This window comes from Diabrotica virgifera, chromosome 4 (genome assembly GCF_917563875.1).
Source record: "Diabrotica virgifera virgifera chromosome 4, PGI_DIABVI_V3a".
NCBI lineage: Eukaryota > Metazoa > Arthropoda > Insecta > Coleoptera > Chrysomelidae > Diabrotica > Diabrotica virgifera.
In genome coordinates, this window is record NC_065446.1 from 243397803 (window position 1) to 243422052 (window position 24250).

General features: G+C 34.4%; 1 protein-coding gene across 1 annotated transcript; it reads left to right on the plus strand.

Annotated features, from left to right (window-relative positions):
* The first annotated feature begins 7285 nt into the window (after positions 1-7285).
* On the plus strand, positions 7286-16674 carry LOC114347402 (ADP-ribosylation factor-like protein 16). Its single transcript, XM_028298112.2, has 2 exons — positions 7286-7597; positions 16425-16674. The coding sequence occupies exons 1-2, from the start codon at positions 7286-7288 to the stop codon at positions 16605-16607; spliced, it is 495 nt and encodes a 164-aa protein (XP_028153913.1). The 3' UTR covers positions 16608-16674.
* The last annotated feature ends 7576 nt before the right edge of the window (positions 16675-24250 follow it).

The following is a 24250-nucleotide window of genomic DNA, read 5'->3' on the forward strand; positions in this document are numbered from 1 at the left end:
AGAGCAATGCACTAATAAAGAAAGAAGTGCCAACGTCAAGTGTGTACTCTGCGAGGGAGACCACCCAGCAAACTACAAAGGTTGCAGGGTATACAGGGAGCTACAAACGAAAAAATTCCCAACGATTAGACCCAGGTCTAGCATGCCAATTAATCATGCACAACATGTCCAAGCAGGAGTTACCTACGCCCAAATCGTTAATAACTCACAACAAATTACGAATAGTAATACAAACCAAACAGAAGTAATTACTACCAATACTCCCGCCTCAAATGACATGGCTGAACTAAAGAATATGTTAAAAGTCCTGATGGAACAAATGGGTACACTGTTAAACCTTCTCACCACCGTCGTCACTAAATTAACAAAATGATCAAATTCTTGAAAATAGCTATTTGGAATGCCAACGGGCTAACAAATCATGCTCAAGAAGTTAAAGCTTTTATACTAATACACAACATCGACATAATGTTAATATCTGAAACACACTTTACAAATAGAAGCTATCTGAGAATTCCCAACTATGCAATATATAACACCAAACATCCAGATGGCACTACACATGGAGGAACTGCAATCATAATTAAGTCATCTATAAAACACCACGAGTTAAATAAGTTTAAAAGAGACTATATACAAGCAACAAGTATTAGTATAGAAGACTGGAACGGTCCTTTAACAGTAACTGCAATATATAGTCCACCACGACATACTATAGCCAAAAATCAATACCAAGAATTCTTCAACACACTTGGAAACAGGTTTCTAGCAGGCGGCGATTATAACGCAAAACACACTCACTGGGGATCCAGGCTAATAACTCCGAAAGGTAGGCAATTATACATGGCAATGGAAACCAACAACCTTAAATACATATCTACTGGCGAACCCACATACTGGCCCACAGACACAAACAAAATTCCAGATTTGGTTGATTTCTGTGTGACTAAAGGAATACCACTTGAATCCCAGACAGCACAATCTTGTTTCGATCTTTCATCCGACCACTCTCCTGTCTTGGTCATGATATCTACGAATATCCTCGAAACACAACCTCCACCATATCTAAGTAGTAAATATACCAATTGGATTAAATTCCGGGCTATCCTTGATGAGAGACTGGACCTAAACAACCCACTAAAATCGGATGGCGAAATTGACGAAGCAGTAAATCAATTAAGTAGGATAATTCAGGAAGCTGGCTGGCAGTCAACACCTAAACAACCAAGAACAATCATACACAAAGATTTACCCAACGAAATAAAAGAAAAAATCGCAGAAAAAAGAAGACTAAGGAAAGTATGGCAAAGAACCCGTGCACCCCAGGATAAAAATAGATTAAACCAAGCTACAGCGCGACTAAAAACTTTGTTAAACAACAATAAAAACAACGACATAAAACGATATCTACAAAATCTATCTGCTACGGAAACCTCCGAATACTCGCTATGGAAGGCAACACGAAAGATTAACAGACCACAACTCTCTAATCCGCCTATCCGGGCCAGTAACGGACGATGGGCTAAAAGTAACAACGAAAAAGCTACAGTCTTTGCCAAATACCTGGAGGAAGTGTTCCAACCACATGCCCAAAACAACAACTCTGATGCAGAAGATAATATTCAATTGTATTTAGAATATCCATACCAACTAGAAGCACCGTTGGAGAAATTCACAGCCAAACAAGTTTTCAACAAAATCCAAACAGATATGAATCCGAAAAAGTCCCCAGGGTTCGACTTAATCACTGCAAGAATTTTAAAAGAACTTCCCAAGAAAGGCGTGCAATATTTGACACAGATTTTTAACGCAATCTTAAGAACTGGTTACTATCCCCTTTTGTGGAAAGTGGCACAAATCATCTTAATACCCAAACCAGGCAAGCCTGTAGAAGAAGTTAAGTCCTATAGACCTATCAGTCTACTTTCAGTGATGTCAAAGGTTTTTGAAAAACTCTTACTAGACAGATTACAGCCAATCCTCGTGGAAAAGCAGCTAATACCCAACCACCAGTTTGGATTTAGACAACAACATGCTACCACCGAGCAAATTCATCGAGTCTGCAATTCCATAAACAAAGCCTTAGAAGAGAAGCAATACTGCTCTGCAGCCTTTTTGGATGTCTCGCAGGCTTTTGATAAAGTCTGGCACACTGGCTTGCTATACAAAATAAGAAAAGTCCTTCCTCTCAACTACTTTCTAATCCTCAAGTCCTATCTCTCCGACCGCCATTTCCTTGTAAAAGTTAAAGATCAGTGCACTAACTTATATCCAATCAACGCTGGAGTACCTCAGGGTAGTGTCCTTGGACCAGTTCTCTACCTACTCTACACAGCAGATCTTCCTACAAGCCAAAACATCATCACAGCCACATATGCAGATGACACAGCAATCATTGCAGCTCACTCAAACCCGTACATCGCCTCGCAACTGCTCCAGACAAATCTCGACAGTATAAATATCTGGTTACAAACATGGCGAATTAAAGTAAACGAAAGCAAGTCAGTACATATAACGTTCACTAATCGAAAAGATACGTGCCCAACCGTCTCAATAAATAATCAAGTACTACAACAAAATGATGACGTAAAATACCTAGGTATGCACTTGGACCGCAGATTAACGTGGAAGAAACACATATTCACGAAAAGAAAACAGTTGGGTCTGAAACTCAATAAAATGTACTGGCTGATAGGAAAAAGGTCACAACTGAGTTTGTACAATAAAATTTTAGTATACAAGGCAGTGATTAAGCCAATATGGAGCTATGGTATCCAACTGTGGGGATCTGCGTCGAGATCCAATATCGACATCCTGGAGAGATTCCAATCGAAAACCTTGCGCATTATCACAAATGCACCGTGGTACATGCCCAATGAACACATCAATCGTGATCTCCAAATGAAGACTGTCAAAGAAGAAATTGCCAGTTACGCCCAAAAATACGACATCCGACTACAAAACCACCCCAACAGGCTAGCGAAGAACCTAATGAGACCCCAGGCAAACAGAAGGCTAAAGCGCCACACTCCAAGCGATCTACGAACAAGATTTTAAATTTTAAATTTTCAAAAATATTTTATTTATTATAGAGTTTTATTTATAGGGTTTTATTTATTAGTCACAAATAATTTTGTTAAGTACTAAAATTATGATTTTATAGGTTATTGTCACTGGACAGTCTCCTGCAAGTCTCTTTTAATTGTTAAACAATTTACTTACTGTAATCATTATTACAGATTGTAAATAAATGGGATGTTAAAAAAAAAAAAAAAAAAATGTGACTCCAGTAAGTTGTCGTTCCATCGTTTTTGTGGTCTTCCTACTGATCGTCTTCCTATTGGTGAAACCGTCCGTCCTACTCTATTTGTTGTCATTCGGCTGATGTGGTCGTTCGATTCTACTCCTCTATTTCTTACCCAGTTATTAATGTTCCCCACCTTGCATCTCCGTCGTAAATCTGTACTTCTATCCGTCCCATAGTGTCTAATCATCGATTTTTCGAAGGATTTTCACCTCTGCTGTTTCTAGAATTCTTTTTGTCCTCTATGTGTAAGTTCTGTTTATTCAGCATATGTCATTATTGGTCTGATGACTGTTTTGTAGATTCTGCCTTTCATTTCTTTTCAAATATTTTTATTTCAAAATATTGTTTCATTCAAGCATATTCGCTTATTCCTCGCTTTAAAAGGTGCTATTATACAGCTGTGCCTTCTTTTATGGTTTTTGTCCAAAATAGTGAGTTCAAAGCTCCTATTACTTTCTTTCCTCTCATAATTATTTACTCTATTTTGAATTCTGTCCTTCCATTTTGTTGGATTCTCGTTCCAAGAAAGACATAATCAAAGCTTAGCTCGAAAATATTTCTGATTGACATATATATTTTTCAGTGTATGTACTTAATAGTAATAGATTATAAAGTAAGTACATGCAAGTTTTTTGCTCAATTTGTCTGCAAATATTATTTTAATAATTCGCTAACAATTACGTCAAATTGTTGACTTACAATGGAGTAGGTACCTGTAATTGTTTAAACACATTAGATTTTCTAAGATTCTTAATTTGACGCGTAGGTACTTAAATACTTATTTAAATTTGCGAAGCGTAGAACATTATTTTGTTCTGGTTTTCCCTCATTACCATGACAATTTTTTGGTAAGAAAATTGGGATAAGTTTTAACAAAACTACATTTAGACGAAAAAGATAAAGGATAAAGGATTTGAGGATAAAGAGACTTGGTGGTGGTCAAATGAAGTACAAGGTAAAATAAAAGAGAAGGGAAAATTATATAAAAAGTGGCAAGAAACCAGATCAGACATAGATCTTCAAAACTATATGGTCGCCAAAAAGGGAGCGAAAGTAGCAGTAGCAAAAGCTAAAGCAGAAGCGTATTCAAACCTATCAACTTGATACTACGGAAGGCGAAGCAAATATATATAAAATAGCCAAACAGAGAGCAAAGAAAGCAAGAGATTTTAATCAGATTAGATGTATCCGAGATGAAAATAATAAAATACTAATTCACGAAAAGGATGTCAAAAAGAGATAGAGAAAGTATTTTGACAGTTTAATAAATGAAGAATTTGACAGACAGCCTGTGGAGTTAACGGAGACAGTAACAGCAATGGTTACCAGAATAACAAACGAGGAAGTGGCTCAAGCTCAAAAAATAAAGAAAGGAAAAGCATTCGGACCAGATAATATTCCTGGGTGTATAATCCTAGGGCTCAGTGGAGGCTGTTAGGGTGGAGGGTAATTACCCCGGGAGAACTTTGAATACTGACTTGTTACTGGTACACGTTTAGTTGAAGACTCTTTCTCTAGTTGAGACATCTTAGTTTTATAGAAGCTTAAATTGGGTCATCCTTGACACGATGCCCGCGTGATTTGTATATCTAATTAAGGTAAATAATTCTACTTTTGTCAGCACTTTCGTATCATTTCCAAATTATATTGTTGATAATTGACCAATTTGTATCTAAACTAATAATCCACATATGTGAATATAACAACAAATAAATTCGTGCGATCTACTGGGTGATATAATTATACTGTTCAATATCGAATATGAATTCTGAATATTTGTTATTGGACACTGGGGAAGTATGGAGAACATTGGGAGAGACAGGAATAATTTGGCTAGCAGGTATATTTAATAGAATTATGGAAGTTGGACAAATGCCAGACGAATGGAGAAGCAGTATATTAGTACCTGTCTACAAAAACAAGGGAGACTTAGCCACACCATGAAAATATGGGAGAGAGTAATTGATAGACGGATACGTGAAGAATCCGAAATATTCGATAATCAATTTGGCTTTATGCAGGGCAGATCAACAACAGATGCAATTTTCATTGTAAGGCAACTGATAGAAAAATACAGGTATAAAGAGACCAACGCTCATATGGTATTCATTGATTTTGAGAAAGCATATGATAGAGTTCCTCGAGAGGTTCTGTGGTGGGCACTCAATAAGAAAGGAGTGTCTGGCGAATATGTAAAGTGAGAGATATGTAGGAGGGAGTAACGACTAGTGTTAGGACAGGTGTGAGAGAGACTGAAAAATTTCAGGTGAAAGTAGGATTGCACCAAGGCTCGGTGCTTAGTCCTTATTTATTCTCATTAGTTTTGGACCAGATAACAGCGAAACTACAGGGTACCATTCCATGGTGCCTAATGTATGCTGATGATGTAGTGTTAATAGGAAATAGTAAAAGAGATTTAGAACAAAAACTGGAACAGTGGAGACAAGCTCTGGAGGAAAAAGGTTTAAAACTTAGTAGGACAAAAACATAGTATTTGGAATGTTCATTTAAAGATGGAGCTACTACAAATAAAATGGTATCTTTTGATGGTGAAATGATTGCGAAAAGCAATAATTTTAAGTACCTAGGATCGGTATTACAGAGTAATGGAGAAAAAGATGGAGATGCATGCAGTAGAATTAGGGCTGGATGGATGAAGTGAAAACAAGCAAGCGGTGTGTTGTGTGACAAAAAAATTCCAATGAAGCTGAAAGGAAAATTTTATAAAACAGCCATAAGATCGGCTATGATGTACGGAACTGAATGTTGGGCAGTGAAAAAGAAAGAGGAACAACGAATGCATGTGGTGGAAATGAGAATGCTTAGATGGATGAGTGGAGTGACAAAGAAGGATAAAATTAGAAATGAGTATATTAGGGGAAGACTAGGTGTGGCACCAAATGATGCCAAAATGAGAGAGCATAGGTTAAGATGGTGTACAGTTTTCCTTTTAGCCCACCTTGAAGAATTTGAAAGAAGAATGGAAGAAGAATTGAAGTTGTTGCCATAGCTATTTTAATGTTTAGTAAGACAGTTTTTGTTTCATATACTGGTTTTGTAAATGTTTCCCTAATACATGTTCCATAAATTCATTTAAATCAGTACCACAGATTTAAATCAGTATACAATTATTTCAACCACATTGGAAACACAAAAAAGAGAAAACACCTATATACAGTCCAGCTCCAGCCCAAGTTTATTCAGATGGTTTGGTCATGTTCAACGTCGAGACGTTAATCACCTCATACGAAGGATAGCTGAAGTGCAGATTCCTGGAAGGAGTAGGAGAGGAAGACCAGACCTGGGGGGAGACGATAAGGCAGGACATGTTGGTAAAGGGGATTAACATTGATATGACCCAAGATAGAATTGTGTGGAGAAATGCAATTAGGGAAGCCGACCCCGCATAGGAATAAAACAAAGAGAATGATGATGACATTTAGACGAAATGCAGCTTAACGGGATCCTGAATGTTTTCTTGTGGCATGTTTATGTGGGACTAAACCACTATTGATTGTAATGATATTTACATTTTACATGGGGACTAAGGGGAGGGGGGTGTCATAAACTTTATACTTACAGGTGATAGAAATATTTACAATTGACTGGTATTATTGTCCGACAAATTTCTAAGAGTATCCCAAGTTGTCAGACGCACCAAAGTTTAGAAACCTCTATATTTAGGAAACGTCCTTATCCCTAAAATTTTCCGACATAGAAAAGTTGTTGTACGACTCGACATGAATAGCCGAATAAAAAAAGTCTCATGAGTGAGGTAAAATATTTTTTTAAATGGAGGGCCCAAGATACCTATTACGACATATCAAAGATATTGATCAAACTTATTATGATTACTTAGCAACAGTATTTGATTAAATCGAAGAAACTACACAAAATAACCGTACGATATTTTAAAGTCAAAGTTTTTGATATTAATTAAATATCTGCAGACGTAATATTTGATATTATTTTCAAAATATGATTATATGTTTGGGTCCCGTTGGTTCAGGGAAAACACTCCTTCTCAAAAGCCTTCAAAACAGCGGAAGCATCGACAACACAACTACCGGAGTTCCAACCACTGGCACAGATATTTTCAACATACGGATAGAAGATAAAATATATCAAATACGAGAATTGGGTGGATCTATGGCACCGATTTGGCCGAAATATTTTGGAGATATCAATAAAATCATTTACGTCGTCGATGTATCGAACTTGTGCCAGATTTCAGCTGCTTGTGTTCTGTTATATACAGTTCTTGTTAATCCACTTCTGAAAAATGCACCCGTAAGTACATTTTTAAAAATATTGTGTGTATATGGGTATGTTTGTGTTTCGCTATTTTTAGCTCTTCAGATGGAATTTGCTTGAAAGACGAGGTAAAGAGTAAACCATGCAGTCATTCACAGACTACTGCAATCTGGTTTGACTATATGGTTCTGTATTAACCACCTATAGACGAATCAATATTCTCTTTGCCTCTCCTTTCAATCAAGTGCTGTGTGGAGAGCTAAAAATAGCAAAACACGTGTCACAGAATTGCAAGTTAGAAATCATTATCCCTAGCTTTTACAACTCTTCGTGAGTCTTTGCCGCGTTTACTATTGTCTTCCATTGGTCCCGGTCCTGTGCTACTATTTTCCATGGTCTCAATTCCATCTTCTCCAGGTCTTCTCTAACTGCATCTTTCCACCTTTTTCTAGGCCGTCCTGCAGGTCTTCTACCGTCTGATCTTTCCCAAAGCACGTTACTAACCAGTCTGTCGTCATGACTCCGTAACACGTGGCCTGCCCATCTTAGTCTATTAGCTTTTATGTAACTCACGACGTTTCCCTGCCGAAGAGAGTCTCCACTTCATTGTAGTATCTGCTTCTCCATTCATTTGTCACACTGTCTCTGCAAGGATCATATATAACTCACAGGATTTTGCGTTCCTATACTAAGGGTCGATTTCTCATACCTGCGGTAATCTATGGTTCAGTTGAACCAGGATCACCGGTGATCTTCGGTTTTGTTTGGAATGCATTTCTCATTGCACGTTCATGTCAGTGCTCGTTCTACAGCTTTCGAGAAATGCCAATAGATGGCAAAAAGTAAAAAACTGTCGCCATTTTGAATTACCTTTTTTATGCTGTTTTTGAATAAAGTTAAATTTAAGTATTTATAGTCAAATAGTCATTTTAATAATTATAAATAAATATTATAGAAACAAAAATAATGTTATCGTTTATCGTTAGGCTTAATATAATAAAATAGGATATATGTATTTATATTATCACAGCGTTTCGTGTTAATACAACGCATGCGTAGTCCATGAAATCATCTGAACTGAGTTCGGAAATCTTTGAACGGCCGAATTCCACCGTTCAAGCATCGTTTAAGTTTAAACTGCCATCGGTTGAACGTGCGAACTTAGAAAGACGATTTTGACTTTAATCTGACGTTTACTAGAAGTTCAGGTTAAACTGGAGTTGAACTCGATATGAGAAATTGGCCCTAAAAGTTCATCGATTTCTTTCTTTCTCGACGTCCATGTTTCACTTCTGTATGTCACTGCTGGTCGTATTGTGGTTTTGTACCGGGTGTCCCAACAAGAATGGCTCTCGGCCATATCTCAGGAACCGTTTATAGTACAGCTTTGAGAAAAAAATATTTATAACAAAAGTTGCCTCGGGAAAAGCCTGGAAATTATTTTCATAATTGTAGGTCCACCGCTAGAGGGCGTAATTGAAAATCAAAAATTAAAAAATCAAAATTTTACAAAATATGCCTAATGAAAGGGCACTGAAAATCCAATTATCGTATTATTTATAAAATTCTGCGCATATTTGATTTCACAAGTTTAAGTCTACCTTTGCAAATAAGAGGTGGGGGTGGGTGGGTACCATTTTATGAAAAAATGGCTGTAAGTCCGGTTCTACTAAATCGAATTTTGCATACTTGGTCTTGTTGAAAACAGCTCTTTTTCGTAAATGTAATTGTGTTAGTTTCGAAATAGCCTAATAAGCAATATGCAAGCTAGGAGGCGCTATTTAATTATTTTCAGAAATCTAGTTTTTTTTTGGAAAATATTAAATGCAAGTATGCATTTTTAATATTGTATTACAAAATTAGGCCAAATTAGCAACATAATACCGAAAACCGTATGTCGATACCTTTTTTCTACCTCGAGATATCTTAAATATCTTAAGAAATGTGTAAATTTTAAACATAACTGTTACTGTAACAGGTAAACGAGGTTAAGGAAAAGTAATGTGCTATGGAAAAAACAAATAAACATTTTCCAGATGTAAACGTCTATAATTAATTAAAACAACAATAAGATAAACAACACTATAAAATATAACAAAGAAATAAAAGCAACTATTTACTTACTCTTAGTGACTGCCTAAATGTTCAAATCGTTGCCCATCATTTTCGATACAAGCATTTACTCTTTCAAGAGTAGATTGAGTAGCAATATATTTGAAATATAAAGGAAAAGATTCCTCTCATTGGCTGTATACCATAATAAAAACTTACTAATGAAGTAAAAACCTCACATGTAGGTAGGTGGTATATAATTTATTAAAAATTTTTTTCTAAAAATGATCCAAGATGGATAAAATCACAAACGTTTTCGGACCAATCAGTCCATCATCAGGTGGTAGAAACCTAAAATAAGCAAACCACTGTATTAAAAAAGCCAAGATGAAATTTGACTGTCTGAAAGTTAGGAAAATTACAACATGTGGTTACTTACTTCAGATCCAAAGTAGTTGGAACTAGCTACATATTTAGGTCAAAAGACCTTAATGTAATAATAATTATGCCATTTAGGCTACAAAAATGTCGACAATAAGTCGATGTCACAAGAAATTAAATTGCAGCGGTATTACAAAGTGGTCTTCATCTTGGCCTCAAACTGACAGACTAAAATATGACATTGAACGGATATTGACAAGACCTTCTAGGGAATTTTATGTGTATGTAGTTATATTGTATTTTAGAAATGCAAAAAATAATTAAATCACGCCTACTAGCTGGCATATTATTTATTAGGCTATTTCAAAAATAAGACACTTACATTGACGAAAAAGAGGTGCTTTCAATAAGCCAAGCATACAAAATTCGATTTAGCAGAACCGGACTTACAGCCATTTTTTCATAAGAGGGTTCCCACTCACCCCCAGCTCTTATTTACAAAGGTAGACTTAAACTTGTGAAATCAAGAATGCGCAGAATTTTATGAATAATACGATAATTGGATTTTCAATGCCCTTTCATTAGGCATATTTTGTAAAATTTTAATTTTTTAATTTTTGATATTCAATTACGCCCTTTAGCGGTGGACCTACAATTATTATGAAAATAATTTCCTGGCTTTTCCCGAGGCAACTTTTGTTATAAATATTTTTTTCTCAAAGCTGTACTATAAACGGTTCCTGAGATATGGCCGAGAGCCATTCTTATTGGGACACCCAATACATTTGGATTTTGGCACGTCTTGAGAGAAGATTTGACCTCATTAGTTATTGAACGGCAAAAAAATATTATTTATTCCCCGCCAGTACTTAACTTATTCGTACTTCAACCTCCCGTTCTCCTGTGTTGTCACTGGTAATTGTTGTTCCTAGTTATTTGAATTCTTTGACCACCTCAAAGTTATGATCGTTAATGGTATTGTTTTGTCTTATTCGCCGTCGTTCCTTTGTTGATACGATCATGCATTTATTTTCAGGCCGTCGCGACGTTTAGTGTTACTTCTTCAAAGTTCGAAACTATATCCTTAACTTCCAGTGTTGGCTGTGCTACTGCATCTACGTTATCTGCAAATGTGAGAAAATCTTTGCTCCTCTGGCAGTTATGTCGACTAACCAATTCCTTAGTTAAATCGACTAACCAATGAACATTAAGGGTGAGATTACGTCACGAGAGTTTACTGTCATTTGAATCGTAATATGATTTTTTTCGAATCCTGAGAAAACCAAGTATTTTAGAAAAATTTAAACGCAAGATGCAAGATTACATTATTACCGAGGGCGGAAAGCCCCTTAGAATAAACAAGCAGATTCTATTGAATGAAATATTTGAAATTAAATATCACACTTCTCTTTTATTTTCAGCCCTGTAACTTATTAAAATAAACATTATAGAAGTTTTCAGGGACTTACAGCCCTCGGTAATAATGTAGTCTTTCATTCTGAGTTTAAATTTTTCAAAAATATTTATTAGTTTTCTCAGGATTCGAAAAAAATGAATACAATTAAAACACATTGAGAATTTTGACATGCGTCAAAGTTTTGCATTAACTCAATGTAAAATTCTGAACTGTTGAATTTCAGCTTCCCTAATAATTATTTTACATCAAAAGACATTAGAAACTATTTGAAGATGATTGAAATCTGTATTGGAAATAACTGTTAAAATTGGTCTACGCAATTAAACATATTCCAAAATTTTGTAAAACTGTAATACATTTTAGTTTTCAGCCCAAACTTAGGCCACACACAATGCAATAATGTTCACATTTTTGAACTGTCAATATTTTTATTTTATCATCTATTGTTTAAACACAATACAGTTGATAAGATACCCTCAGTTGCGGAGAAAGGATTAATAATAAAGACTTTTTTTATTCAGTCAATGGTATGAGCACTGTCAGTTAAATAGTAACGTGTGGCCTTACTTTTACACGCATACCTATTGTGGCAAATGTATCATATTTTTCAAAATTTTGGAATGCATTTAAATCGTAGAACAATTTTAACTTTTGATTTTAATACAGATTTTAATTCTCTACAAGTATTCTCTCATGACTTTTGATGTAGAATAATTAGGGAAGCAGGAATTCAACAATTCAGAACTTTACATTGAGTTTCCTATGGCCCTTTTTACGATTCGCCACCCGGTATAAGATAAAATGTGTACTATTTGTCTTATTATTTCATAATAACACAAATAATACACATATATACACAATAACACACATTCAATGATCGAAAATCATTTAAAAATATGGGAATGTAAACTCTTGTGACGTAAAGTCAAAAATATAAGTCTCCCCACCACCGTCGGACAAGACAACCGTAATAAAGTCTAATAACCGTGGGTGGCAGTAGATATTTCCTATCAAATATCAGGCGCCATCTAGCGTCATAAATATGCAGGAAATGCACCATCCTTCGATAACACCACATTTCGAATGCTATTCTCAATAATATGCAATTTACACCCTAGCTATCTGATGTTTTCGACTCTTTTTAGTGGTTTGTTGTTTATAAAGAAACGTTAGTTTACATTATGGTTTTAAAGAAAGATAGCTTTAGATTTAATTCGATTCGGGAGCACCACCATCGGCTGACGTAATCTGACGTCTGACGTTCGGCTGACGTTTCTTCTTTTCAGTGTCCTCAGAGCCGTCTGTTGGGTATCCCAAAGCTAATTGATTCTGGCTGTCCCACTTGGCAAAATAATTAAATATTATATGCGTACGAACGCGTCAACGACATCTATCAAGAGAACGAGAAAATTCTTTATAGATCGGAATGCAGAATCCTTAGTGACTATCTATTGCTTGAGCTTTTACAAATTTATAAAGCATGAATGCTGATTAATAGCGGACAATTTGAGAATACATATACAACATATAGTGATGCGCGTGCTAATAACCGGCAAAATAGCGCAAAAGATGGAAAACGTATTAGGTCGTGAGATAAAAAGAAATGAAACTAGTCGAGCTGGCAAATTTAGCAATATTAACATATAAAGTTACATTATATTAATTGTTTCCCACCTTTACACTTTACACGTATCAGTGGAGTATGTCAACGAAAACTGTCAAGGCCGCGTCCCACGATCAAATAATTTGATCAAACTGGTTTGAGCAAACTGAAAGTGACAGTTAGTGACGTCACATCCTGAGTGTTCATCAGAGATATGTAAAGAAAATAGATCAGGCTAGTCATATGCCACTCAATGCATCGGGGTGTAACGCCGATATCAAGTACGGTGGTCTAGCTATCTTTGTCTGTCGTGCGAGTGTGAGCGTATCTACCAAGAGGTGGGAATAACGGAACGACAGTGACACACAGGCGGCGGCCATCATATGCTAGAGACTAGAGAGAGAAAGCTAAGCGCCGGTAGAGAGAGATAGATTGACCACCGACCAGAACTGTTCCGCGTTACGCTATTTTTCGAACTGGCCTAATCTATTCTGTTATATCTATGGTGTTCATTGTGGATAATAATGAAAAATTTTAATTTTAAATAAAGTACAAACAAGTTAGACAACTCAATACAAAAAATTTGATCAAACTAGACTGATAGTGAGAGCACAGATTTTTAGAATTTCAAAAAACTGCAATTGTGACGTCACTTTGACGTACTTCCTCAAGTACGTCAAGTTTGCTCAAACTGTTTGATCAAATTATTTGATGGTGAGACGCGGCCTTCACTGTGATAGTGGCTCGTCCGATACGTCTAAAGGTGGGAAACAATCAATATAATGTAAATTTTTAGGTTAATATCGCTAAATTTCCCAGCTCGACTAGTTTGATTTGTTTTTATCTAACAACTTAATACGCTTTCCACCTTTTGTGCTATTTTGCCGGTTATTAGCGCGCTCATCTCATCACTGGACTTCCATTTTTTTCGATCTTTCCAGTCTCCGTCTTCCAAACCTTTCTTAGACATGGCTTCGTCGACTTCATTTTTCCAAGATCTTCTCGGTCGTCCTCTTCTTCTCGTTCCTCTTGGGCTCCATTCTGTAACCTTGTTTATCCAAGTGTTTTCTGATCTGCGTACGTGGCAGTGCCATTTTAGTCTTTTCTCGTCTATATATTGCAGGGCATCTTTTTCCACTTGCAATTCTTCTCCTTATCTCCTCATTTGTTATTCTATCTCTTCTGGTGAGACCACAGCATCTTCACAGAATGCTTTTTTGGGTTTTTTTGTTTATGACCCAAATTTCTGCGGCATATGTCATGATGCTTCTTACTATTGTTTGGTATATCATTTTTTTTTGTTTTTCCCTTGATGTTCTTATTCCAGATTACATTATGGAGTTGTCTGATGCAAGATCTTGTTTGTCCGAATCTACTTTTTATTTCTGCTTGTGTTGTTCCGTTTTTCGACATTATAAAGCCCAAATATTTAAAATTCTTCGTTCCTTTTATTTCAACTTGTTCTTCTACTTCTAACTTTTTTACGTCTTCTTTCGATATTGCTAAGTATTCCGTTTTCTTTATATTTATTTCCAGGCCCACCTTTTTGTATTCCTCTTTTAGTTTTATTACCATGTAACTGATATCCTCTTCAGCTTGAGCCATCACTACCTGATCGTCTGCTAAACATAATGTGTAGAGATAATCGTCCCTTATCGGTATTCTCATACCCCTACATTTTGTCTTCCAAGTTGTTAGTGCGTGTTCTAAAAATATTTTAAATAGAGTTGGTGACGTTGGGCATCCCTGTAGTAATCCTTTTATTGTTTTGAAGTTAGCAACTACCTTGTTTCCGATTTTTATATTTACTTCATTTCCACTGTACATGTTCTTGATTGCTTGTGTTAGGTTAGGTGGTATCCCTATTTTAGTCATTGCTTTGTACAGTTCTTTCCTTGGCACGGTGTAGTATGCCTTCCTAAGGTCTATAAACGCCATGTGTACATCTTTGTTCTTAGCTCTTTTTTCTCTATTGTATTGTATGGATATGATCTAGACATGATTATAGAGAATCTTCTTTATCTCTAGATAGATATCACTAACGCGTCCGTACGCATATAATATTTTATTATCTACGACTGCTACATAATATATGTATTATACTTGTGGTGTTTGCAATATAATGCCATATAATAATCCCTTAGGGATTAATAATGCGGGATTAATAGCTATTAATCCCTCTGGCACAATAATCACAAAATTCACCACGGAAACAAAATAATCAACCTCAAAAAGTGTCACTGTCAAACGAATAGTATATTTGACAGTTTGTGTTGAGATGGACGAAAATGAAGAATTTTTTAATTGTACACTACCAGAAATTGTAGAACTAGCTACAGCAACAGCATCTACCTTAATACCTGAAACATCGAAATCCATTTATAATAAAACGTACGCAACCTTCAACGAATGGCGTGTTCGAAACAACGCGAAATCATTTTCCGAAAATGTTCTGCTGGCCTATTTCGCTGAATTAAGTGCAAAATATAAACCGTCTTCATTATGGTCATTCTATTCAATGATTAAATCTATGTTGTACTATTAATTGTACTATTACCAATTTTAATGTTTTTAACAAATAAAGTTGTTCATTAAAAATCTTAAATTAATTAATTTGTCGTAGATAAAGTAGAGTATACTACTCGCAATAATGGCTCTCATTCCCTCGGAATGTTACTCCCTCGCCGCTAACGCGGCTCGGTTCGTAAATATTCCTCGGGAATAATAGCCATCATTATTGACTCGTGGTATAATCTACTATTATTCTGTTTAATGGGACAGCCGCCAGAATTAGTTTGCTTCGGCATGCACCACAGTCGGCTATGGAGACTCTGACAAGAAGAAACTTAAGTCAGTCAGCCAATGGTGGTGGCTCCCGAATCAAATTAAATCTAAAGCTTTCTTTTTTTATTTTATTCTACTCATATTTGAGTAATAAGGATGCAGAATTCTGTTTGAATTTTATCTAGATAAACGGGCACGTGAATAATGTATATTGCAGATTCTCCCATTGTCCCCTATTTATCGGCCTGTATGCTTTGTAAATTTGTAAAAAGCTCAGGCAACAGATAGTCACGAAGGATTCTGCATTCCGACCTATAGAAAATTTTCTATTTTCTCTTTCTCGTTATGATTTTTGCTTTATCGATATTAAGACTCATTCAGAAATGTCTGCTAGTTATTCAATTTGGTTAATTAACATTTGAAGGCCTTCTCCACTATCAGCACGAACAACAGTATCGTCAGCGTATTGGAAGTTATTCATAAATATTACATTTAGAAAAAGCCCGTCTTCAATATTTGCCATCTTTTCTCTAAATAGGTACTCAGAGTAAATATTGAACAATACGGGTGACGAAACACAACCCTGTCAAACTCCTGTCGAATTCTTAAATATCTAAATGTTTCAGATTCTTCTGGTGTTGACTAAAATGGATGTGAGCTATAGACAAATGAGAAATGAAGCTTTATTAATGCTGCAGATGAAACGGTTGCAGAAGGAACTAGGGCCAAAAATAACGATAACGGAATATAGCTCTATTACAGCAGAAGGAAAGAAAGATATTCTCAATTGGATAACGAAAAAGAAGTAGAAAAAATACGTTACCTGTTATATTTCTTCGAGATTGATTTTTTCATTATAGGAAAAGAATTGTTTTTAACAAGACCAAGTTTGCCAAAGGTAGGGTTAAGTAGAAACATACTTATAAGCGTTTTTCTATTAGTTCAGAGAAATAAGGAAAAAAATATCCTGTTGGTGACACAGCCCCCTTCAGGCCGAAACCAAATTTTTTGAGTATGGCCCATTCCACGAACATACGCCTGTTTTGGATTACTTCGACAACGAATATTTTACTGTGCAACATAAGAAGTACGAAAGTAAATGGCGCTAATAATTATTCCAATAAACAACAATGTAATTTGCAATTTACTTTCGTTCTTCTTATTTTACACAGTAAAATATTCGTTGTCGAAGTAATCCAAAACAGGCGTATGTTCGTGGAATAGGGTATAGTATGGATATTTATAATAATAACCTATAAATATGTTTCCTGCAGCCGATTTTGATGACATACATAGGTAGTTATAAACAAATAAAAATCAAAAAACGGTAAATTTTCGCTTTTTTTCGTCTATAATCAAAAAGTTGAGTATTTTTAACAAATTTGAGAGTAAGAAACGCATAAATTGTATAAAAAATTCAATATGGCTTTCGCGGAATATGTCTATCCTTATTGGTTGCTTAGAAAATTGCAAAATAAATCATAAATTCTGAGTTTTTTAAATGTTCATAACTTATGTAAAAATTAACTTAGAACCTTCTTATTACACGGAATGCCGAGACTTCTGGTGCTTAAATTATACCCTAAATTTCAAAGCAATCGGTCAAATAGTTTAAAAGTTATTTAATTTGTTTATCCCAAATTATTTTTTTTGCAACACTATAAGTCAGAAAATGATGAAGTTACAGTAATACTTTGGATAGTTTATGAAAGAGGAAGATTTACACTATTAATTTAATTAAACAAAATGACAAAAATAATTCTAAATATTGCAAAATTATTTTGCAAGAACATGTGAATTAAAAAAGGGGGCGGAGCTAACTTCGTCTCTAATTGTCCTAGTACATTTGTTTTTCTTCTTAAATGTGTATAAAAATTCAGTCTTTCTAAATATGAAAAATAATTTTTCTACGGGTAACGGTTAAAAAGTTATTTTAATTGTTTATAAGTAAGCAAAAAATCGACATGTTTTTGCAAAATAATTTTACATTGTTTAAAATTACTTTTTGTCATTTTTTTAATTACGTTAATAGTATAAATTAATGTTCTTCTTTCATAAACTGTCCGAAGTATTACCCTAACCCCATAATTTTCTGACTTATAGTGTTGCAAAAAAAAATGAATTTGGGATAAACAAATTAAATAACTTTTAAAGTATTTCACCAATTGCTTTTAAATTCAAAATATAATTTAAGTACAAGAAGTCTCAGCATTTCATGTAATAAGAAGGTTCTAACTTAATTTTTACATAAGTTATGAATAGAGTCCGGATTTCTAAGCATAATAATAATGCTTATGGTAAATAATACAAGCAGGACTATTTTCTTTTTAAATATGAACGAAATATGAAAAAATAAGTCATTTTCACACCACATTTTTATGCTTTTTTGCTGTATTTTTTTTTTAATTTCATGCCTTTTTTGAATTTTTGTGCTTATTTAGTGCTTTTTTATATACTAACAGCAGAAATGTAATTTTGATCGATGCAGTGCAATGGTGGACTCTGATATCCCACTAAATAAATTGAAAAATTAAACTTTTAAATCATTTTTGGAAAAGTACTGTCAAAGACATGTGCCTAATGAAAGTACCTACTCTGCGAAAAATATATGTTAATTGCGTTTACAAGGAAACCAGAAAAAAGTAAAAACACTAGTGGGGAATAATTACATCTGGTTTGCTGTGGACGAGACCACAGATATTTTTGTGGAAGGTACGTTGCTAATTTAATCATAGGCGTACTTTACGAAGACATCTTGACGCAGGGTTATGTAGTGTGCTCAAAAGAACTAGAAGCAACAAATACCAATACAGTTTGAAGATTCTCAAATGAAGCTTGAACAAATTTTTATTTTCCCGAGGCTGTTCCCACCAACAATCGTATTAATGCTTTCCGACGCTGAACCATATATGATCAAAACAGCCTCAAATCTTAAAGTGTTTTATCGAAATCTAATTCACTGTACGTGTCTAGCACACGGCCTGAATCGCGTTGCTGAGACTACACGGCTGCAAGTTCCACTTGTTAATGAGTTGATAAAAATGGGAAAACATTTTCATTAAAGCTCCTTTAAGGGTGCAACTTTTTAGAGAAAGATTCCCTAACACTCCATTACCATCGGAACCAGTGTTCACTCGGTGATGTACATGGTTAGATGCAGCTTTATACTACGCCGAATATTTCGAAAATTTTAAAACCTTCCTATTGGAACATAAAGATACTGCTAGCAAATCGATAAAAGATTGTAAGGATGTTTTAGGTGAAACAGAATTACAAAACAATCTTACTCCTACCAAAAGCCACTTTTGTTTTGCGAGTGAAACAATAAAATATTTGTAGATACAGTTAATGTTATTAGTTGAGTCGATCCAAAAATAAACAGTTTTGAAAAAAGATGGAAGGTATTCCTGGAAAAATTGGTCAGATAGTATTAACAAAAGTCAAAGATGTATATTAACAAAAACGAAGGATTTCAAAGAAGGATTAACAAAAGATGAAGAAAATATGTTAAGTTTTAAATGGAGAACACGTTGAAGATATAAATATGGACCCGGCAGTAGTACCAAAGTATAAGTATGCACCGATAACCAGTGTGGACGTTGGAAGAACCTTTTCGATATACAAAAATGTTTTGAGTGACAGGCGCCGAAACTTTACGATGGAACATTTAAATGAGTATTTAGTTATTTCATGCTTTAAACAAAAATGGTTTGCCAAAATTTATATGCTTATTTTCATGCTTTTTTTGTATAACAAAATGCTTTTTTTCCTAAAAACATTATGCTTTTAAAGCGCTTTTTTTGCGTTTCTTTATGCTTTTAAATTCGGACTCTAGTTATGAACATTTATAAAATCTCAAAATTTATGAATTATTTTGCAATTTTCTAATCAACCAATAAGAATAGACATATTCAGTGAACGCCATATTGAAGTTTTTTACATGATTTATGAGTTTCTTATTCTCAAATTTGTTTAGAATTCTTCACTTTTTGGCAATAGACGAAAAAAGCGAAAATTTACCATTTTTTGATCTTTATTTGTTTATATTTATGTACATATATCATCAAAATCGGCTGCAGGAAACATATAGGTTATTAATATAGATGTCCATACTACTAAAAAAATTTGGTTTCGGCCTGAAGGGGGATGTGTCACGAGAAAAATTTTACTTCACTGGACTATATTATAACAAGGGTTCCACTTTGCACTACATATTTGTAAAATATTATGTGGTGGATTTAACAAATGTTCAAAATATCTCGAAAAAAACTGGCTTATCGAAAAAGTACTAAGAGGCAAAAAAGTTTTAAAAACATTGTGTTTAATTAACGGTGCCACAATATATATTTGGGGGGGGGGGGGGGTTTAAGGGAACAAATTTTTTTTATGGGGTGCACAAATTTCACCGTTATTTTTTTAAGGTCTCTCTTCAATCCTAACCCCCCGGAGGGGGTGTAGTGGTCGACGTGATGTCGTGTATTGTCCGTCTCCAAAGATCTCTGTCTTTTCTTTTAACTCATGCATAGGTGTCTTTTGCATATTCCCGTAATTTGATCGATCCATCTTAATGGGAATCTTCCTCGTGATCTTCGGCCTTCCACCTTTTCTTGTATAATGAGCAGGGCCCCCGTAACCGGGCGTGCAACGCGTGCGGCGCACGCGGGCGTAACCCCAAAGGGGCGCCAAACCGAAGGTTTGGTAAATAAGAAATATTTATTTTAAATGTGACAATCATTTTTTATATACAATTTTAATTATTTCATGAAAAACTAGAGAAATCTCAAAAATAAAATATTGTGTTATTACTGAAAAAATAATTATTCCCGTCCTGAAATGTTGAACTTACTCCGTGAAAAATATATTACATTTTGTTGTTCCTTCCTACTTTTTTTCTTTGAAGTAGATTGAATTACGTTTGGCATACCATCCAATCGATTTTATGTTGTAAACTACAGCGACACTCAAAATAATCAAATAAACATCAAATCACACTCCTTGACGAGTAGAAACATAAATTAACACCCATAAAACTCAACTTAACAGTTTTACTCCAACAAAAACACAGCTTGCTGGATCAAGCAGTTTTTACTGCTTAAAGTGAATCTTTTACTCGAATTTATGATAATTACCCTTAAGTAAACAAATACTCTATGAATTATGATTATGTATTCGACTTGAGTATCTTTTCCCTTCTCGTCTATGTGTTTATTAGGCACAAACATTATTTTTACTGTTACTGGTGAACTGGTGAACGGGTGGTTTCCTGCAGTGAAAGGTTTAAAATTTTATTTTATATTGGTGTTAATAATTACCTACGACTATTATTGCAATATCTGAAATATCTGGGTTTGTTCTGCCCTGATTTTAAACTTTTGTTTTCGTGTAAAAAATATTTGGACAAACTTTTTTATTTGTTGTTATTTTAAGTGGTGTGGAAATTAAATTAATTGTGAAAATGGTGAGTATCATAATCATCGCATAGAATAATAATAATTCATTTTAAATAGTTATAATCGGGTTTCCTCTAATAAAATCTACAATTTACAATTTATTTTGAAAAAAAAAAGAAAATAATTAAGACATTGTATCTGCGTAACTTGGAACCATATGGGAAACTTTTTTATTATTAATTTTACGGAAAAAATTTATTCTTTATAAAATGCTTTGCATAGTCCAAAAACTAAAATGCAACCAAATATAAAATTGTGTCAATCTTATGAGTATCAAAAATATGAATTTCGATCAAGAGTACCTTATATTTCACAATATCGAAAATTATTATTATGAAAAGTTGTTTGGAATTAATTAAAAACAATGTTGTAATATGCAATTACATCTTTTTTTGATTTTTTTTTCTCAAATTACAGATACCCAACGCCCTTTTCATTTATTACGAATAATGCGATAACTCTTTTATTGTTATTGTTTAATTCAGTGGTTCCCAACCTTTTATGTCTGGCGACCCTTTCTGGTGTTTTTTCATATTCGCGACCCATCCCTTACCTATGAAAATAAAGAACACAATTAATGTACGATAAAAAGTTCTTTTTAAAAAGCTTTGCATGGTCTAAAATCTAAGATGCAACCATCAAATCCTATCAAATTTTTTCAATTTTATGTGAGATATGTGTAAAAAAATATGAGTTTCGATCAAAAGTAAAGCGCCGTTCTAGATCACAATATATTTCAATTAGAAGGATGTAATTGCATATAGAAACATATTGTGAAAACTAGTCGTACTTTGCTTTTGACCGAAATTCATCTTTTTTGACATACAGTGGAACCCCGATAACCCGGAACTCCGGCTAACCCGGACCGATTTTTATCAGACAAACATTTCAACAATAAAAATGTATTGCTGTTACAAAATCTCGTGAACCTAATTCATTCATTTGGTGACGTCAATATACGAACGAAACGATTGATGAATCCGACATTACTGAAAATATCAGGGTGCAGATGGGACCCTGTCGCGCAATTCGCAGCAAATAAAATAGTCGTATGTTTTTGTCTTCATTTTATTTCGGTTATACATACGCATTTTCAAGGTTCACGAGGTTTTGTACCAACTCTATGTAATATAATATTTGAGAGATAATGGAACCGGATTGAACTACATATAACATAGTAAAAATGACTCATGGTACACCACATTCATTGTCGAAAACAACATGCACCTGTATTATCCTTTATTTTTTTGAAACTGTCTGTGTTAGCATTGTTTAGAAAAGACTATTAAAATTCTTTTTTTAACAATGGTCTTAGTCATCACTTTTATTAAATAACATAACATCAGAGACGGTATTATGTGTAGTAAAGTCGTATTATTGTTCGCTTCCGTTTTGTAATCGTTCGTAAATTTATTCAGATTTTGTGTTTGCGTGTCTTTTGTCTATAAGGGCAACAAAACGTAAAAATGTTGTAGTGGCAATGGAAAAGAAACTAGAAGCATTAAGTAGAATTGATAAAGGTGAATCTTGCAGCATTATATTATGGTGTCGGTACATCTACAGTACCGGATTGGAAGAAAAATAGAACTAAAATCGAAGAATTTTTTTTTCAAAATGATAACAAAAGACAGTTTAATCGGTGCAAAGCTAATAAAGCTAAGAATGAGACTTTTGACGACGCTTTGTATGTGTGGTTTTGTGTGGAATGCGAACGTGGTTTACCAGTGTCTGTGTGACAATTATAACGGAGTTTATCTGTAAGCATACCATATTTTATTAATTTTTACCATTTTCTCCGGCTAACCCGGATTTTCGATAACCCGGATCGGCCGCGGTCCCAATTAATCCGAGTTAACGGGGTTCCACTGTACCTCGTATGTCAAATAAAATTCGATTAATAAAATTTGACATTTGATGGTTGCATTCTGAGTTCTAACTAGACAATGCAGAACTTTTTATGAAGAATAACTTTTTCTCGTAAAATTAATAATAAAACAGTTTCCCATATGGTTCCTAGTTATGTAGACACCCTGTATAAAATTAGTTTGAAAACTTTCAAATGACAAAATATTATTGTTTATTTACTTAAATGTATAGTTTTAATTTAATATGCAGGGTGCTTCATTAATGTTGCAAAACATTTAAGGGGAGGGGAAAGGCGCAAAATGTCGCCTCTCAAAATTTTCAATGTGTTTTAAATGTATTCATTTTTTTTTCGAATCCTGAGAAAATTAATAATTATTTTTTAAAAATTTAGACGCAGAATGAAAGATAACGGTATTGCCGAGGGCCGACAGTCCCTTAAAATAAATAAAACGTTTCTTTTGAATTAAATATTTGCAATTATAAAAATCACACTAAATTTTCTCTTTTATTTTCACCCCTGTAACTTATTAAAATAAACATTATAGAAGTTTTCAGGAACTTTCGGCCTCAGTAATAATGTAGTCTTTCATTCTTGGTTTAAATTTTATATGTATACATAGTAGATTTAAAGGGCGCTAAAATATGTCCCGCACGCGGACGCCAATCAGCCTTGCGGGGGCCCTGATAATGAGCCTTTCTGTGTTTTCTGTGTTTGCTCTCATAACATGTAGAAAAATATTTTAATTGTTGGAGATGGACTTTACTGGAGAGTCGTTGGCTAACTTTTAGCTTTCTTAAAATTGACTTATTTGTCCTATGGTCGGTCCAAGGAATTCGTAGCATTCATCTCAAACAGAACATTTCAGTGGCGTTTTTTAAGGTACTCCTGCCATAAAAAAGCCACATGTCCATTTTCAATATAAAATCCCTAATAGTTTTAGATATATGTATTGGAAAAATCGATTTTCATTTTGTAACTCTAAAGGGCTGCAACTTTTTTATGTGCACATTTGTACTAAGGTCAGTTAGGTACAATCGAACTATTTTTACTCCCAGAATGTGATTTAATTTATGACCTGCCTTTTTGTTACACCCTGTATTATTTGTAAAAAAATGATCAAATAGAAAAGTTAAAA